At 42.1% G+C, this 20500-nt stretch overlaps 1 protein-coding gene across 1 annotated transcript; it reads left to right on the top strand.

Moving 5' to 3' along the window:
* Positions 1 to 977: 977 nt before the first annotated feature.
* On the top strand, positions 978 to 18791 carry mss51.L (MSS51 mitochondrial translational activator L homeolog). The gene is made up of 7 exons (XM_018237067.2): positions 978 to 1183; positions 6229 to 6429; positions 7042 to 7197; positions 7320 to 7444; positions 7672 to 8235; positions 17289 to 17382; positions 18419 to 18791. The coding sequence occupies exons 2-7, from the start codon at positions 6248 to 6250 to the stop codon at positions 18639 to 18641; spliced, it is 1344 nt and encodes a 447-aa protein (XP_018092556.1). The 5' UTR covers positions 978 to 1183; positions 6229 to 6247; the 3' UTR covers positions 18642 to 18791.
* The last annotated feature ends 1709 nt before the right edge of the window (positions 18792 to 20500 follow it).

Here is a 20500-nt window from a genome sequence, read left to right as displayed (position 1 = left end):
TTTTATTACTCATCTTTCAATTCAGGCCTCTTCTATTCATATTTCATTCTCTCTGCTCAGTTGCTAGGGTAGTTTGGACCCTAGAAACCAGGTTACTGAAATTGCAAATTGGAGAGCTGCTAAATAAAAAGCAAAATAACTCGGAAACCACAAATAAACAAAATATATCAATTGCAAATTGTTTTAGAATATCCCTCTCTACACCATACTAAAAGTTAATTTAGAGGTAAACAGCCCTTTTAAGGCAATGGCCTAAGTATCAAGACTGCATCAGATAGGATTTAAGCTTCGACAAATTCACCTGTAAACAAATATAACAATATTTTATAAAAAAATAGTAATGAAAAAAAGATGATAATTATGTGATTAAGGATGGGGTGTGAGATATATACCATAGTTATTCTGTTTGGGTACCGGTACCCAAATTATATGCATCTGTCCCCTAAAAGTGTAAAAGTGCACTCTACCTCATAAATATATATCCAGGGCTGGTCCTATCAAATGTGGGGCCCAATTGGGACCATGTTGGCGGGGCCCCTAGACAAAGTGTTGCTGGCTACTGACACACCAAGTATTTAGGAAAATAAGGGCATACAGTCACAAAATAGAAAGGAAAGGGGCAGACAAGGTAACATAATAGGGGCACACAGGGTAAGAGAGAGAGGGAGGAAATAGGAGAGTGGACTGGGCCAATTAGTTTGGGGCTGGGCCGATTCAGCTTGGGAGCAGGCTTGGTTGGTTTGGGGGCAGGCAGGGCCTATCAAGGTTGGAGGAAAGCTGGGCCTATGAGAGTTGGGGGCAGGCTAGACCTATGGATTTGGGGATGGGCTGGACTCTCAAAGTTGGGGGCAGGCCAGGCAGCATCATGTGCTGAGGGAAATATTATCTGTGCTGCCCTGTGGTGCGGGGCCCCCCAGAGGTGCGGGGCCCAATTGGGCCCAATTGGTCCAATTGGCCTAAGGCCGGCCCTGTATATATCCTTAAATCTTCTGAGACAGCTCTCATGGATATTAATAGAGAGGAAAGTTGTTAACAATTTTTGCCAGCTGTAAGTTCCGCCCTGGGATCCTTTCCCACCAGTCTACGTAGGGTGGAGCAGGGCTGGGAGATTGGGTGCTCACATCCAAAATCAGAATCCATCAGCTTATAAAAGGAAGAGGAGAAAAGAACAGAGAACTTCAAGGTAATGAACATATTTTTACTTTCTGGGTGGAAAGAATCCCTTAAATGTTTAGGGAGTTCTAAATAATTCTAATATAGGTATGGGATCCGTTAACCAGAAACCCATTATCCCGAAAGCTCAGAATTACAGAAAGGCCGTCTCTCATAGACTCCAGTTTATCCCAATAATCCAAATATTTAAAAATGATTTCCTTTTTCTGTGTAATAATAAAACAGTAGCTTGTACTTGATCCCAACTAAGACATAATTAATTCTTATTGGAAGCAGAAGCAGCACATTTGGTTTATTTAAAAATTCCATGATTATTATTTTCTTAAGGCATAAAGTTCCAAATTAGAGAAAGATCCGTTATCCGGAAAGCCCCAGGTCCCATAGCTGTATTACAATTGGCCTAATCAATCTTACTGAATAATGCAGGTACTTGTGTGTCACAGTATATACCGGGTAGCATGGGTGTCCTGGGCCTTGGGGTGGGAAGTTAAAAAAACATTTTGTGTTATTGGAAATTAAATTTTAAAACAATTGGGAACTAGCTGGAGAAGTTAGGGTAGGGCAACTGCCCCCTCTTGCCCCTTCTGCGGACACCCATGCTGGGTAGGCAAAATATGATAGATATGCTTGATTTTATTGTCATTTCTGTTAATTTTTAAAAATGTTTAGCTCATTTACTATTATACTATTGCATGAACAGAAAAAGTTATTGCAGTTTCCCATTGTGCCCTACTAGAAATGATATTATTATATACAATAGCAAACGTTAATGGTGTTAACGCTGCTGTCTTATTGGGGTTTAATAAAGCATAAATATCTTTTACTAGCCTTAAATACCCATTATCCAGAATAATCCAGGTCCCAAGCATTATGCATAATAAATTACAGCATTACATGATTAAGAGTCATATGGCTGCTATTTTCTCTCATTTGCTGGACTGGCACCTGCGTCGTATCAGAACTTTTGCAGTGGCACTGAATGATGCCATAGATGGGTGTTTGAATAGGAGGTGCGTTTGCTTCTTTGAGATGTAAATAGCCCTTATTTACTAATGTAACATGTAAAAAGTGTATCCTCCTGTTACTTTCCATTAACTGGTTTTGTCGAACTTTGTCAGAGAACAGACTTATTATAATTGACAGTATTCCAGAACTGTCTCAGAACCCAGCCTTTCTGGCGGAGCAGTTATGTCTTATCAACAATATGTAGACCATTCAGGAGAATGTGGGTAAAATAGAAGTATACCCCTTGGGTCTCATTCCGAACTTTATACGTACGTTAAAAAATGCCAATATTCACCACAAAGCCACCCTGTTATTCCCAACTTGACAGGCACCCTATAACGCAGGGGGATGTTATCGTTTGGGGAGGCTACATAAAGCAATCCAGGCACATATAATTGCAATGCTACCTTGATGTATAATACCCCAGAACATGAGGCAGATAAATATAGGGCCAGTTCCATTTATAATACCCCAGAACATACGGCAGATAAATACAGTGCCAATTCCATGTATAATACCCCAGAACACACGGCAGATAAATACAGTGTCAGTTCCATGTATAATACCCCAGAACATATGGCAGATAAATACAGTGCCAATTCCATGTATAATACCCCAGAACACACGGCAGATAAATACAGTGCCAATTCTATGTATAATACCCCAGAACATGAGGCAGATAAATATAGTGCCAGTTCCATTTATAATACCCCAGAACACATGGCAGATAAATACAGTGCCAATTCCATGTATTATACCCCAGAACACATGGCAGATAAATACAGTGCCAATTCCATGTATAATACCCCAGAACACATGGCAGATAAATACAGTGCCAATTCCATGTATAATACCCCAGAACATGAGGCAGATAAATATAGTGCCAGTTCCGTTTATAATACCCCAGAACACACGGCAGATAAATACAGTGCCAATTCCATGTATAATACCCCAGAACACATGGCAGATAAATACAGTACCAATTCCATGTATAATACCCCAGAACACATGGCAGATAAATACAGTGCCAATTCCATGTATAATACCCCAGAACACACGGCAGATAAATACAGTGCCAATTCCATGTATAATACCCCAGAACACATGGCAGATAAATACAGTGCAAATTCCATGTTTAATACCCCAGAACACTTGGCAGATAAATACATTGCGAATTTCACGTAAAGTTTAATGCCCCCAGAACACATGGCAGTATAATTACAGTGACTATTCCATGTCTTGCTATGTGCCATCTACTGACCTACTGCACTCAACTCTCAAATCCTGTCTTAATGGAAAATCTCACACAATATCATGAAGAAATAAATAAATTACTTTGAGAACAATGAATACATTAGTAGGACATGCATCCTTGTTGGTTTGGGGAGACATGGTCTATGTATGGATGTGCACCACAGTAACTTTTCTATTCTTTCTGTATATTAGGGCATTTCTAATAGGGATGCACCGAATCCACTATTTTGGATTCGGCTGAACCCCTGAATCCTCCGTGAAAGATTTGGGTGAATATCGAACCGAATCTGCATATGAATCTGCCCCTAATTTGCATATGTAAATTAGGATTCGGTTCGGCCGGGCAGAAGGATTCGGCCAAATCCGAATCCTGCTGAAAAAGGTCGAATCCTGGCCGAATCCCGAACCGAATCCTGGATTCGGTGCATCCCTAATTTCTAATGTAAGCTAGGAATAAGGCAGGATTCACATGTGTGTGGGAATGAGAGGCATGAGACTGGTGAGGATATGTGTATACAGTATATAATATGATTCATGTGTTGAGAGGAATGGCTGGGGTATGGCAGGGTTAGACGGAAAGGCTGAAAGGGCTAAGAGAGAGGTATAATAAAGGCCAGACTATCTCCAAACCTCATTCTGCTATCACTCACTAAACACTGGGGTTAAGGGTTTGCTTGTCACCTCATTAGTCTATTGAGGGCAGGGCATTCCTGAAAGCTGTTGGAAGCATCTAATTATAGGCCAGACAGGCTCCCATATGCTTGCAATGCTCTTACCTCCATTCTGTTAATGACAGGGGAAGGCAGGAAAAGCCAATAGGTTTGTTGTGTCTCATAATATAGGTGTTGTACAATAAATCTCATGCAACGTTACAGTATATGGTCATGCTTCCAGATTACAATATAAAATTCTAGGACTAAGGCTGTGCCTCTGGTGTTTTATATAAAATAACTTTATAATTCATTATTATCCCTCTGTAGGAGGTTAAAGCTCCATTGCTGGAGTGTATTAAAATGATGTGTACCTGTGTAGTAGGTTGTACACTGCTGTACAATATGATTCTATACAATGTAACATCTTATATTTGCCCTGTCTTTGCTTTTTGACTATCCCCTGGGGTGTTTTAGGGGGCAAAGTGGAACCCAAAAAGCCCCTCACCATACAGGAAGTCTACAAATATGTAGAACCCCCCCCCTATGCACTACAGCATTAGCAGTAGACAAACCATATCTGTGAGTGATACACAAACTTTTGATCTAAGAATAGTTCTGTGAGCAATTAACACAGTTCAGCCCGTCTCACATGGCTTGCTGCTATCTAAATAGTCTTTCAGCAGTTCATACAGTCTAGTTATTTCAATTGCACTCTTCCACCAAGCTCTTAATTACTTGTGGGTAACACTATCTTCCATGGCATTATGTCTGATTAGGAATATACATTTTGGCAGCATAGCCCGTCTCAAAAGACGCCACACCTACATTTTATGAAATATCCCTATGGTATTTTTCTAATAGAAATATAAATATAAAGAAATAACTATATCATAAGTTTCTGGATCAGCTTTTACTTTTAGTTGTGCCGTGTTTGCCACTGTCTTTCGGGCAGATCCACCTTCCATAGACCTCCTATTGTGTTATTGTGCCCTAGAAAGAAGCAATGGGCATATGTAAAGATGCATCATTTTTTCTTGTAGCCTTTACAGAGAGATACTATACGAATATGCATTTTGTACAAATATGTTAGCTCAATGTGTAGTGCTGCATGGCTGGCTTTGGCCTTTTTAAGTTGTCCTCCCACTAGGGTTGCCACCTTTTCTGGAAAAAAATACCGGCCTTCCTATATATTTATCTTTTTTCCCTATTAATAACATTGGGATCAGCCATTATTTTTACCGGCCAGGCCGGTAAAATACCAGCCAGATGGCAACCCTACCTCCCACACCTCCCCTGTCTCCTTCAAACTGGTCCCACCTTCCTTAGCTGGAAGTTCTCAGGTATCAGTTGAGGTCAGGCTGCTGTGCATCATTAGATACTGTATTTGTAACACAGAGGGGACCACATTGTTGTTCTTATCTGGGTGCAAGTTGGGTACAAGATTTGTTACCATCATTCTTCCTTTACCATCTATTTCAAACTTTTCATTCTACCTATCTTCAACAATCCTTGAAAGGACTATTCTCATCTTAACATTAGCTAGGTTTGACAGGTGGAGAATAAAAACTCTCTGGGTCTTGAGGTGGAACCTCCTTCTTCTTACTCCAGACCAGACACTTCATCTGTTGTTGGCATCCTACAGTGGCCTTGAATCAATGATCTAGAAGTTGTCCTCTCAATCCTTGGTTCTTAAACAACCAGATGTGGCAGCATGTTCTCCTAAAATGCCAGACAGATCTAGCCTGTGTTTTATTCCTAAAGTGCAAAATGAGATCTGTATCCTTCTATCGGTCAAATACAAATCCTAGAATGAATGGTTGTCTATAGTAGTGATCTGTGTTGATTGGCCATGTTAATTACAGTGATCAGGATGATTTTTAAGATTGTTTATGTGTAAACTGTGAGTCAGCTATGCATGCTTAGTAAATAAGTCTTATAGAATCCTATGTTATTGTGGTATGGGTGTGGTTCTGTGTGGCGAATATAAGTTCATGCTTGTTGGAATCGATGAAAGGCCATGAGAGAAAGTGGTGGATCTAGTCAAAGCACTTTGACTTAAATGTTTTTCATCTGGTTAATATCTTAGATATTGCTAGAATCCATCTAAACTTCTATAACTGCTGTTATGCCTTTCTTCTTTCAGCCATAACCATCTTGCTACCATGTCTCAGAAGAAAAAATCCACAAAGAGCATCCACCGTCAACAAAAGCCACCATCGGTGCCTGCTGCAACCGGTAGCTATTACACAGACTCTCTTGGTTTCATGTCTATGGACAGTAATGTGCCCGGCCTGTCCAACGTCATTCTGGAGAAACTTAATATGAAGAGCTATGAAGAGTACAGGTAGATTGTCTCTTTTCTTTTTCTCTGTTCTTAACTTGGCTTCATTTGCCCATTCTGTCTTATATCCTTCATGTCTTACTTCCGTCTCCCTTTTATTTTATGATCATTTTTTTCCCTTTTCCATCACATTTTCTTTTCTCAGTTACTCTTCTTTCTCAATTCTTTTTTGTTTTTTCCCTGCAGTCCCAGCTAGTCCTGTATCTTTCATCTCCTCTTTGCCTACAGAATCACACCTTTCGTAGATGGGCCCCTTACATCTACAAATCAAGGGAGCAGCAGTCCAACCTCTTCCTAATTTGAAGGCTACTGGATGTATTTAGATGCCCAGTATATTCTATCTTATGTGGCCACCTTAGTTGATCCACTAGGTTTATACAAGCTCTTCGGCTGAACACTATCAAAGAAAAGAAACTAATATGAGCCTTCATAAACCAAGTTATTTATCGAAGATGACCACTACCTTATACTGAAAAAGGCACAATACCTTAAGAGAATTCTATAATATCATAACATAAGGATGACACACAAATGGTTGCTACACTCAGCTTTTAGTCCCATATTTTCTCCACATGCTATCTCATTTCAGTCTCTTCTTCCTCCCTTCCTCTTTAGGTCTGCAGTGAATGGTAACAACTTCACCACAAATTTTGGCATCCGAACCTATTATGATATGTTTCAAAAGATGGAGGACACTTACAAATTTTGTGCTCAGTGCAAGAAACTTCCATCGCTCTTGCTAGACCCTCGAAGTATGAGAAGATGCAAAAGGTAACAAAGGGTGTGGTTCATACTGACCTCATTTATGGTTTACCATTTGAAGTACATTTAACTAAGCTGATTCACATTATTTTGCTTGTGCCCATCTCATCCACATTTCTGTCTTTCTACAGGTGTCAAAATGTATATTACTGTGGATCAGAATGCCAGAGAGAGAACTGGTCATCCCATAAGAAATTTTGCAGAAAACTCAAGCTGGCAGCAATCGACAGACTGGTAGAATGGTTGGTATTTACAGGTAAAACTTAGAAACAACTCACGAGATTTTTTATAAGTATTGTTCTTTGTCTTGCAATAGAGGATTTGGTTAAATTCTGGCACTTTTTGTAAGACCTCAAAGTCAAAAGTGCCACTTATAGGGTTTGATCAGTAATGAGGTAACTGGGTTGATAATGATCGCCCTATTTAGTGGACCAGAAGGACACCAGCATTAGGTTTTACTGACCCTGCCTTCTTGTTTTATAGGAGACATTCCATTTCCAACAAAACCATGGATCAAGCCTTGTTCTGAGGTGAAGAACTGGGAAGACTGGTTCTCCATGCAAGAAGGCCTGGAGGAGAAACTAGACAGTTTAATGACATGTCGATATATGGGGATCCTGTGGTCAAATGCTGGAAAGCCAAGACCAGAAGATATTGAACTCAGAGAATCAATCAAGCGTCTGACAACTGATTTCTTCACAAGACCTATGACCATTGGTTTTGCCATTAATGCCTTCAATGTGGATCCTTATGCTAAACCAATGACAGTTCATGTGATTGGGGCCTCTCATACTGAGACCCTGAACATCAGAGTTACCGACTATGATGAACTAGCCAAAATGTTTCCTGGAAACCAAGGCATAGAGGTGGTAATGGTGGGGCCTGAAGTTGTGAATGGCCCTGTTATGAGACCTCCCCTAGTAGCTTATGGGCCAAGGGGCAGAGTTTATGTCAGTGGATACAAGGGACTGTATCATGTCTTCTGGGAGACACTGATTGAGAGCCAACAAGCAGCAAGACCTGATCTTGTAGTGGGCTTTCATCCAGGTAGGTTGAAACTCATTTTTGGGAATATTACATATATCCCAGTTTTGTCTCAGAAAGTAGACGTTTTTGAACTTTGCCAGTTCCTAAATTTGGTTTAGTAGGCCAAATATGACCATGCACAGTATCAGGCTTGGTGCCACCAGCAACTGCTCTAAGCCCTTAGGTGTGCCAGCCTCGTAGACTGGCAACCATTGGCATAATGTAAAATTATACGATTCTCAGCCCTCAATATCAGTAACTATATTGTGTACTAACTTTTCCAGGCAAATGAGATAACCAGCCACCTGATATAGCCTTATATTTAGATTCTAGAACTGGTGGAGTTAATGTTTCAAATGGTTTCTTAGAAGAGCAGCAAAACAGGTGCAGTCTTAGCTCTCAAGTCCTGGCCAATCTCCATATCAGTGCTTATGACTTTATGGGGAGCTGGAAAAATCTTTTGTATTTACAGCATGTGTAGAGCTTTAGCTGTGAATCTCTCTTGATGCCTGTTGATCCAAGGCTGACCCTGATTCAGGATCCTGCCAAGGCCAGAAGCTTAAACTCAGGGCTGAGATCACATACATTGTGCACTTGACACCAATGTATTGCTTGTGATGACGTCCACAAACAGATTCAACAGGGATTTGGAGCTACAGAATAGAATGAGGCTTAGATCTGTGTGGGTGGTGATTTCTACAAAGCACATAGTCTGTGCTTAGCTAGTCTAAACTCTTTAGTCTAAACTCTAAATTCTTAGCACTGGCTTTAAGTACCTTTTTCCAACAAGTACAGTCTACATTCTTTACAATGTCAAAAATGGGAAAAGGCCTGAGGGACTATCTCTACTACAAATGCTATCCCTAATCCATATTTCTTCCCAGAGACTTTTATCCACAATACTACTATATACACAGTCTCTCCCTACTATACCTGTTATCCCACAGTCACACTTCCTTCCCAGAGACTATTATCCCACTGTTACTATAGGCACCATCTCTCCCTACTATACCTGCTATCTCACAGTCACACTCCCTTACCAGAGACTATTATCCACTGTTACTATAGGCACCATCTCTCCCTACTATACCTGCTATCCCACAGTCACACTCCCTTCCCAGAGACTATTATCCCACTGTTACTATAGACACCATCTCTCCCTACTATACCTACTATCCCACAGTCACACTCCCTTCCCAGAGACTATTATCCCACTGTAACTATAGGCACCATCTCTCCCTACTATACCTGTTATCCCACAGTCACACTCCCTTCCCAGAGACTATTATCACCACTGTTACTATAGGCACCATCTCTCCCTACTATACCTGCTATCCCACAGTCACACTCCCTTACCAGAGACTATTATCCCACTGTTACTATAGGCACCATCTCTCCCTACTATACCTGCTATCCCACAGTCACACTCCCTTCCCAGAGACTATTATCCCACTGTTACTATAAACACCATCTCTCCCTACTATACCTGCTATCCCACAGTCACACTCCCTTCCCAGAGACTATTATCCACTGTTACTATAGGCACCATCTCTTCCTACTATACCTGCTATCCCACAGTCACAGTCCCTTCCCAGAGACTATTATCCACTGTTACTAAAGGCACCATCTCTCCCTACTATACCTGCTATCCCACAGTCACACTCTCTTCCCAGAGACTATTATCACCACTGTTACTATAGACACCATCTCTCCCTACTATACCTGCTATCCCACAGTCACACTCCCTTACCAGAGACTATTATCCCACTGTTACTATAGGCACCATCTCTCCCTACTATACCTGCTATCCCACAGTCACACTCCCTTTCCAGAGACTATTATCCCACTGTTACTATAAACACCATCTCTCCCTACTATACCTGCTATCCCACAGTCACACTCCCTTCCCAGAGACTATTATCCACTGTTACTATAGGCACCATCTCTTCCTACTATACCTGCTATCCCACAGTCACAGTCCCTTCCCAGAGACTATTATCCACTGTTACTAAAGGCACCATCTCTCCCTACTATACCTGCTATCCCACAGTCACACTCTCTTCCCAGAGACTATTATCACCACTGTTACTATAGACACCATCTCTCCCTACTATACCTGCTATCCCACAGTCACACTACCTTCCCAGAGACTATTATCCCACTGTTACTATAGACACCATCTCTCCTTACTATACCTGCTATCCCACAGTCACAGTCCCTTCCCAGAGACTATTATCCACTGTTACTATAGACACCATCTCTCCCTACTATACCTGCTATCCCACAGTCACAGTCCCTTCCCAGAGACTATTATCCACTGTTACTATAGACACCATCTCTCCCTACTATACCTGCTATCCCACAGTCACAGTCCCTTCCCAGAGACTATTATCCACTGTTACTATAGACACCATCTCTCCTTACTATACCTGCTATCCCACAGTCACAGTCCCTTCCCAGAGACTATTATCCACTGTTACTATAGGCACCATCTCTCCCTACTATACCTGCTATCCCACAGTCACACTCCCTTCCCAGAGACTATTATCCACTGTTACTATAGACACCATCTCTCCCTACTATACCTGCTATCCCACAGTCACACTCCCTTCCCAGAGACTATTATCCCCCTGTTACTATAGGCACCATCTCTCCCTACTATACCTGCTATCCCACAGTCACACTCCCTTCCCAGAGACTATTATCCACTGTTACTATAGGCACCATCTCTCCCTACTATACCTGCTATCCCACAGTCACACTCCCTTCCCAGAGACTATTATCCACTGTTACTATAGGCACCATCTCTCCCTACTATACCTGCTATCCCACAGTCACACTCCCTTCCCAGAGACTATTATCCACTGTTACTATAGACACCATCTCTCCCTACTATACCTGCTATCCCACAGTCACAGTCCCTTCCCAGAGACTATTATCCACTGTTACTATAGGCACCATCTCTCCCTACTATACCTGCTATCTCACAGTCACACTCCCTTCCCAGAGACTATTATCCCACTGTTACTATAGACACCATCTCTCCCTACTATACCTGCTATCCCACAGTCACAGTCCCTTCCCAGAGACTATTATCCACTGTTACTATAGACAGGGCCGGCCTTAGGCCAATTGGACCAATTGGGCCCAATTGGGCCCCACACCTCTGGGGGGCCCCGCACTACAGGGCAGCACAGATAATATTTCCCTCAGCACATGATGCTGCCTGGCCTGCCCCCAACTTTGAGAGTCCAGCCCATCCCCAAATCCATAGGTCTAGCCTGCCCCCAACTCTCATAGGCCCAGCTTTCCTCCAACCCTGATAGGCCCTGCCTGCCCCCAATCCAACCAAGCCTGCTCCCAAGCTGAATCGGCCCAGCCCCAAACTAATTGGCCCAGTCCACTCTCCTATTTCCTCCCTCTCTCTCTTACCCTGTGTGCCCCTATTATGTTACCTTGTCTGCCCCTTTCCTTTCTATTTTGTGCCTGTATGCCCTTATTTTACTAAATACTTGGTGTGTCAGTAGCCGGCAACACTTTGTCTAGGGGCCCCGCCAACATGGTCCCAATTGGGCCCCACATTTGATAGGACCAGCCCTGACTATAGACACAATCTCTCCCTACTATACCTGCTATCCCACAGTCACACTCCCTTCCCAGAGACTATTATCCCACTGTTACTATAGACACAATCTCTCCCTACTATACCTGCTATCCTACAGTCACACTCCCTTCCCAGAGACTATTATCACCACTGCTAGTACCAAGAGTGCTATTTCTGGTAGAAACCTTGCCTCATATGACACTTTAATAGGGGTGGCAAGTTCAAATTCCCAACATCTTACGGCTGCTTATCTGTGATACTGAACTGTTTTAATTTCATTTAGTGGAGTTACCCCTGTTTAGAGCCCCCCAAAACGTCTCCTTGTCAGACATCCAGTCTCCATTACTTATGAGAACATGGTAAACAACAAGAATTGCAATAGGGCAACAAAGTCGTTTGGTCTGACCTTCGTCATACAGCGTGACACAGGCACGCACAGGATTTACAATGCAATAGGCGGCAGGCCACATGCCAGGGCAGCTACGCAAGTTCACATACATCCCTTTTATTGTCCTTTGATATAGTATAAAGAGTCAGCGGGCATCAGACGCCTGACATTCCAGTCTAGAGAGGGACACAATTGCAGGCGCTGCTGCTTTCACTCATTCAATCCTGTAAGGGGCCTATTCAGAGGGTTTTCACTGTTCTTGAATAAAACAAGCTTTTCATGCTGTAAATAACAGAGAAGTCTCCCCTAACTGAGCCAGGGGTCAGCCAGCTACTGTTATACAGGGATTATTTAAAGGAATAATGGCATGGCAAAGAACCGGGACACCATGCTTGGCGGGGTTATACCTTTTTCTTGTACAAAGCTGCCATTTATTTTATTAAAGGGCACAGAAAACTCTAAAGCATGGCCATTTTGTAAGGTATTCTACAGGGAAACTCTGTCTCTAACCTGTAATTGCTGACCAGTGTCTGTCTTCTACAAGAACCTCGCAGGTGCCAACCATTGCTGAGCATAAATAATTAAAAGAGTTGTTCACCCTTGAATTCCCTTTTAGTATGATGTAGAGAGAGATATTCTGTGCCATTTGCAATTTGTTTTCATTGTTTATGCTTTTTGGCTTTTAATTCAGCAGCTCTCTAGTTTGAAATTTCAGCAATCTAGTTGCTAGAGTCCAAATTCCCCTAGCAACCATGCATTGATTTGAATAAGAGACTGGAGTATGAATAGGAGAGGCCTGAATAAAAGAGGAGTAATAAAATGTATCAATAACAATAAATGTGTAGCCTTACAGACCCATAGGTCTTTCTTTCCGATTTAAAGGAGAAACAAGCCCTTAATAAAAAAAACCCTACCCCCTACCCTACATAGACCCCCTCCCCCCCAGCCTAGCTGCGCCTCCTGCGCAAATGCCCCTAACTCTTTACTTACCTCTCCGTGTAGATTCTGTCCAGCAGAGTTCAGCCGCTTCGGTAATTTTCGGAATGAGACCGGAGCTTCGACAATTTTCGGCCCATGAGCAGTTGTCGCGAAACAGATAATTGCTCCAACTGCACATGCGCCGCTCCGCCGGTCTCATTCTGAAGATTATCAAAGGGAAGAAGATGGCGCCTGTGAACTTCATTGGACAGAATCTGCACCGAGGGGTAAGTAAAGAGTTAGGGGCATTTGCTAGGCTGGGGGAAGGGGGTCTATGTAGGGTAGGGGGTAGGGTTTTTTTGTCATGGGGAAAAATTTTTTTTCAAAATGAATCAGTTAATAGTGCTGCTCCAGCAGAATTCTGCACTGAAATCCATTTCTCTAAAGAGCAAACTGATTTTTTAATATTCAATTTTGAAATCTGACATGGGGCTAGACATTTTGTCAATTTCCCAGCTGCCCCAAGTCATGTGACTTGTGCTCTGATAAACTTCAATCACTCTTTACTGCTGTACTGCAAGTTGTAGTGATATCACCCCCCCTCCCTTTTCCCCCCCAGCAGCCAAACAACAGAACAATGGGAAGTTAACCAGATAGCAGCTCCCTAACACAAGATAACAGCTGCCTTGTAGATCTAAGAACAGCACTCAATAGTAAAAACCCATGTCCCACTGAGACACATTCAGTTACATTGAGAAGGAAAAACAGCAGCCTGCCAGAAAGCATTTCTCTCCTAAAGTGCAGGCACAAGTCACATGACCAGGGGCAGCTGGGAAATTGACAAAATGTCTAGCCCCATGTCAGATTTCAAAATTGAATATAAAAAAATCTGTTTGCTCTTTTGAAAAAGGGATTTCATTGCAGAATTCTGCTGGAGCAGCACTATTAACTGATTCATTTTGAAATTTTTTTTTTCCCATGACAGTATCCCTTTAAGGGTTTATTTCTCCTTTAAAGTCAGGACACAAGTTTCTGTCTAACCCTATAGGTGTAAAAGCCTTGTTAACAAAACAGGTAAAACGCTGATTAAACAAAAAGTGTATTTTATATGATTTTATATATAAAAAATTTTTAACTCACATTTGTGTTATTATACTAGTTTTAGCTTTATGAATGAGGCAATATTAGCAATTAGAGTGTGAATATCTTATCAAAAGCAAAAGTAAAGCCTCGCAGCCAATTTATTTAGTTTTAGCAGCAATTAGACACTTGACTTAAAGTGATACTGACGCTAAAAACAACTTTTTAAAATATGAATGTTACCTATAGGTCATCTTGATCGTTTTTTGCTGAGAGGTTTATTTTTGTAAATAATTTTAAATTGATGTTCCTACACCTGTTTTGCCAACCTGACTGTCCCATCACAGCCTGTCAGTTGAAGTTTCTAATGCTAACAGACTCCTGCTGCACAAATATGGCAGCCCCCTCATAGACGAGAATGGGGAGTCAGACAGGTAATGTAAAAGCTTTAAAGGGATCCTGTCATGGGAAAACATATTTTTTTTCAAAACACATCAGTTAATAGTGCTACTCCAGCAGAATTCTGCAATGAAACCATTTCTCAAAAGAGCAAACAGATTTTTTTATATTCAATTTTGAAATCTGACATGGGGCTAGACATTTTGTCAATTTCCCAGCTGCCCCATGTCATGTGACTTGTGCCTGCACTTTAGGAGAGAAATGCTTTCTGGCAGGCTGCTGTTTTTCCTTCTCAATGTAACTGAATGTGTCTCAGTGAGACATGGGTTTTTACTATTGAGTGTTGTTCTTAGATCTACCAGGCAGCTGTTATCTTGTGTTAGGGAGCTGCTATCTGGTTACCTTCCCATTGTTCTGTTGTTTGGCTGCTGGGGGGGGGAAAGGGAGGGGTGATATCACTCCAACTTGCAGTACAGCAGTAAAAAGTGATTGAAGTTTATCAGAGCACAAGTCACATGACTGGGGGCAGCTGGGAAATTGACAATATGTCTAGCCCCATGTTAGATTTCAAAATTTAATATAAAAAAATCTGTTTGCTCTTTTGAGAAATGGATTTCAGTGCAGAATTCTGCTGGAGCAGCACTAGTCATTTTGAAATTTTTTTTTACCCATGACAGTATCCCTTTAAGCAAATACTTTATGGCAAAATTATAAGTAGCAAACAAAGTCAATACTACGATAGATGTAAAAATGGTTTAATTTCTGGTGTCAGTATCTCTTTAAGATAATTTTTGTATTTAGACTTTTATATCTTGTTACAGAAGGGGAATTACACAAACATGTAGGCAGATTTAGAAAGCCCAGGTTATCCTGAAAGAAATGATGTATAATTTTTAGGGATGCCCCGAATCCACTATTTTGGATTCAGCCGAACCCCCGAATCCTTCGTGAAAGATTCGGCCGAATACCGAACGAATCCTAATTTGCATATGCAAATTAGGTGTGGGAAGGCAGAAGGATTCAGTGCATCCCTAATTATTTTCCTAGGTAAAATAAACCCCTCCCCCAGCAATGCCTAAATTTATGGCTGACTCACAGGTGTAGTAAGAGCTAAAGACAAATTCAGAAAAAATGTCTATAAATTGTTGTATAAAAGACAAAATCTAAAAACTGTCTGTTTAAAAGACAAATTCATAAAAGTGGAGATGGAGGTTTGTGAATTTGGTGGAAAATCTGACATTTTTATCTCCACTTTCATTTTGTCTCAATATCACCACTTTTGTGAATTCCCCCCATAGTGTACAACAGATGCACCTGCCCAATACCACTGCATGGGATACCTGGGTGCAGATTAAAAATGGTGCAGTTGTGACCCCCTGTGAAGTACCCCAGGCTGCTGTGATATTTATAGAAGAGGTTCACTGACCCTGGCAGTAGTGATGGTCGAATTTCTCCCGAAATTCGCGTAACGGCGAAAAAATTTGTGGAAAAATCGTGAAAAAAGAACGTTTCACGAAAAATCGGATATTGACGCCCGCGTCCAAGCTGATGTTGTCGTTAAAGTTCGTGGGCGTCCAAAAGTGTTGACGCAAACTGATTTTGTGTGGCAGTTTCGTGAATTTATTCGCGGCAGCGAAACGCGGAAATTCGCTGCGAATTTGTGCCAGGCGAATTTATTTGCTCATCACTACCTGGCAGCCATTTCTTCTATGTTGATCAGTTCCGTCTCCTTGGGGCAGAGACACGCTCAGATTCAGGGAGATTTAGTTGCCGGGAATAAATCACCTCTTCTTCGGGGCGACTAATCTCCCCGAACTGCCTCCCACCGGCTAGAACCTAAATTGGTTTTGGCACTCGGATCGCTTCGTTTTCCGAAGTTGCCCGAAGTTTCCTCGTGAGGCAACTTCGGAAAATGAAGCACACTGTTTGCCATCCCGCAGGCGATTTACATTCTAACCGGCGGGAGGCAGTTCGGGGAGATTAGTCGCCCCGAAGAAGAGGCAGTTTATCGCCAGGCAACTAAATCTCCCCCCGAATCTGAGCGTGTGTCTCTGCCCTTAGGGAGAGCAGGAATTTAGAGAAGTTGGTAAATAGTCATTAGGCTGTAGGTGAGTGACATATTATATTGGTCATTAGGCCACTGAGACCAATGGGAGGGTGAGTGACAGACGCAGAAGTCCCGGTCACCTATGATGTTTGAGCTGCTATCACTTTAACAAGCTGAAAGGGCTGTCACCCTAATCTCCGTTTGTCCCTTTTATTAATCCCCAGCAGATTTGCAGGTTATTTTCAGCCCAAAATATAAAATACCCTCAGGCCCGCGGCATGTGACACTTGCATCCTCCATATAATGCCTGATTAACCCCTTCACTACCTGACAGTGTTGCTTAGCAATGTCCAGCCAAAAGAAGATTTTTGAAGGGGCAGATAATTAACTAACATAGACATTCAAGGGGAAATGCTATAAGAGTTCTTAGTGCAGTAACATGTGCAAAGATAAAAAAGAACATTTCAATGATTTTACTGAAAAAAACTATTAAAAGCAAAAAAGAAAAAAAAAAGAAAAAAGAAATGTTAATGTCACAATGGTCTTTCCAGTCCTCATACTCAATATTTTTTTCTCTTTCTCCTCTTCTTCATTCATTGTCCAGTTCAAATCTCCAAATGTGCTTTTATCCTCCCCAGGGTTCCATGCGTCTCAGGGCCTGGCAGAAGGTTGGCTTCCTACTCTGTTGTTGCTGCGGGACTTCAACATCCCTTCAGTGTTCACTATGTACAGGTATTTGCTCTACAGACTGTGCTGCAGCCTGTACTGCTATTCAGTGCTGTCCAACATCTAGTGAGACATCCCTGGGCTGTAATATAATGACTTTGCTTGGGTAGAAAGCTGACTGAAGGCAACCCTGTTGCAGGACAGGATGAGATTCAGATTTGGGGTGGGTTTTTATTTGTGCCCTGGGTATGCCTGGAACTATAGCAGGGTGACTGTTACCCCAATGTTTCTATATATCTGTAACCTTGGTATGAGCTAAGGGGGCCCAGCCTGAAGGTCAGTTAGGTGAGATTTGGGGTGAGTGTTTATTTGTACCCTGGGTACCACTGGAACTATAGCAGGGTGACTGTTACCCCAATGTTTCTATATATCTGTAACCTTGTTATGAGCTAAGGGGGCCCAGTCTGAAGGTCAGTTAGGGGGAGATTTGGGGTGAGTGCTTATTTGTACCCTGGGTACCCCTGGAACTATAGCAGGGTATATGTTTCTATATATCTGTAACCTTGTTATAAGCTAAGGGGCCCAGTCTGAAGGTCAGTTAGGGGGAGATTTGGGGTGAGTGCTTATTTGTACCCTGGATACCCCTGGAACTATAGCAGGGTGACTGTTACCCCAATGTTTCTATATATCTGTAACCTTGTTATGAGCTAAGGGAGCCCAGTCTGAAGGCCAGTTAGGGGGAGATTTGGGGTGTGTGCTTATTTGTGCCCTGGTTACCCCTGTAACTATAGCAGGGTGACTGTTATTCCAATGTTTCTATATATCTGTAACCTTGTTATGAGCTAAGGGGCCCAGTCTGAAGGTCAGTTAGGGGGAGATTTGGGGTGAGTGCTTATTTGTGTCCTGGGTACCCCTGGAACTATAGCAGGGTGACTGTTACCCCAATGTTTCTATATATCTGTAACCTTGGTATGAGCTAAGGGGGCCCAGCCTGAAGGTCAGTTACGGTGAGATTTGGGGTGAGTGTAAATGATTTGGGTGGGACACTGCCATCAGACGCAAAAGGATGTTTATTACCTGTACATTTTCTTTTCCTCAACAGTGAGCATGAGATGAAGTATTCCCTGCAGATCCTGGCAGAATTAGAAACCCAGGTTTTCTCTTTTGGACCTTTCCCTTTTGCATCCCTGAAGCCAGAGCAAGTCCAGACGGACCCCAACAAAACACCAGTGAGCAGTAATGCTTTCCACCTGCTCTTCCGAGGCACCATTGGGGCAGACTCAGAGACTGACATGGCAGGGTTAGAGGAAACAGACAGCGGCTAAGCAGCTATGTGACCCCAGTGCTATTCCTGCCAAGGAGCAGTGGTCCCACTTATAAATCCTGTTGAAGAAGGTGGTCTGTTCTACTTCTGTGCTGTTCTCTGAAGATTCAGATGCTTCAACTAATCCATAAAGCTAACTTTGTGATTTTGACTTTTTGTATTACATACCTTCCAGCATTTTGGAAATAGAAAAAGGGACAAAAAATTCGGCCGAATCCTTCTGCCCAGCCGAACCGAATCCGAATCCTAATTTGCATATGCAAATTAGGGGCGGGAGGGAAATTGCATGACTTTTTGTCAGAAAACAAGGAAGTAAAAAATGTTTTCCCCTTACCACCCCTAATTTGCATATGCAAATTAGGGTTTGGATTCGGTTTCGGTATTCGGCCGAATCTTTCACGAAGGATTCGGAGGTTCGGCCGAATCCAAAAAAGTGGATTCGGTGCATCCCTAGTTTGTATCTGTTATTATTATTACAGTTTTGCTAATGAAGGCGAAGTGCCCTTAAAGCGGCAAGTCACAGTTTCCCCAAGAGACCTGCTTATCTTAAATTGTTACAATTGTATCTTTGCTTATCTTAAACAGTTACAAATGTGTCTAACTATCTATTCTGGGCTCTTTCCCAAAAGCCATTCGTTTAGAAACTTTGTATCTTTTTCTGGCTGTTCAGTGCAGGAGATCAAAGAAAAAGTTGGGACAGTTCAGTAACAAACCCAGGACTGTGGGCTGCTGTCAAAATTGGGACTGTCCCGCAAAAAACAGGACAGTTGGGAGGTATAGTATTGGTTTTCCCCTTAGATTATAAAGATTGTAGATAGCCAAATATATTCAGCCACACTATATGGAATATGATCTTGTCACGTGGGTCTGAATATAACGTAAAATGGTCATTAAACTAGAGACGTGATGGAAAAATTGATTCTCTTTTGCATTTGATTTTTTTTTCCTGAGGTTCTGTTTTCTTCCTCATTAAAAATAAGCAGCAGTGCGGTCTTGCTTTTTGGCTGAGCTTCTAGCTAATAGTGAAAATCTATCTCTGGAGATCAACATAATCCATGTAACATTGCCTTTAGAGCCCTGGCAACAATGGAATTCTGCGTAAAGCTGGAACTGCAAGCTAGGCCAATAATTAAGGGGAAACAAAGTGATATATCCATTAGGCAAATACTAGGGATGCATCAAATGCACTATTTTGGATTTGCCGTACCCCCAAAAGATTCGGCCGAATACCGAACCAAATCCTAATTTGCATATGCAAATTAGGAGTGGGAAGGGGAAAACATTTTTTACTTCCTTGCTTTGTGACAAAAAGTCACATGATTTCCCTCCCGCCCCTAATTTGCATGTGCCGAATTCGAATCCTGCTGAAAAAGGCTGAATCCTGGCCGGATCCCGAACCGAATACAAAGGTAAACTAAAAAAAGGAGGTTCCATAAACATAATCAACATGGTCAAATACTGAACTGCCATAGCCACTGCCTTAACTAACCCAATGTACGAGTCTTGCTTCATAAGTTCCAGCACTATTTAAAGACACTCAGCAGACTGCTACTGTTGGTCTTGGCTGCAGTTGCCATGGTAACTGACACCAGCCAGTAACCACAGCGTCAGTTACCATGAAGACAAGAGGGAAGGTTCAGAAATCAGAGTTCTTTCTATGATGGTTATACAGAACTTGTTGGGGCCGGCTGAGCTCTCACGTAGGGGCGGAAAGGAGTTTTTGTTGATGTTGAGTCATTAAGAGGAAAGGGCTGATTGTTTGTATCGTCCAACAACTTGCTCCATCTTGCTCCAAAGGGAAGGTGTTTGTTCCTCTTAAAGGGGCATTTTGCAAACTAGTTTGGAGTTGGAAAACAGTGA

This window comes from Xenopus laevis, chromosome 9_10L (genome assembly GCF_017654675.1).
Source record: "Xenopus laevis strain J_2021 chromosome 9_10L, Xenopus_laevis_v10.1, whole genome shotgun sequence".
Taxonomy (NCBI): Eukaryota; Metazoa; Chordata; class Amphibia; order Anura; family Pipidae; genus Xenopus; species Xenopus laevis.
The sequence above is the reverse complement of the archived record's forward strand: the minus strand, read 5'-3'. Positions and strand labels throughout refer to the sequence as shown.

Excerpts from the sequence above, each read along its gene's own strand:
- mss51.L (XM_018237067.2), top strand. The coding sequence starts at position 6,248 with ATGTCTCAGAAGAAAAAATCCACAAAGAGCATCCACCGTCAACAAAAG. Across the intron at positions 6,430-7,041 it reads AAGAGCTATGAAGAGTACAG|GTCTGCAGTGAATGGTAACA; the intron begins GTAGATTGTCTC and ends CTTCCTCTTTAG. Across the intron at positions 7,445-7,671 it reads AGAATGGTTGGTATTTACAG|GAGACATTCCATTTCCAACA; the intron begins GTAAAACTTAGA and ends CTTGTTTTATAG.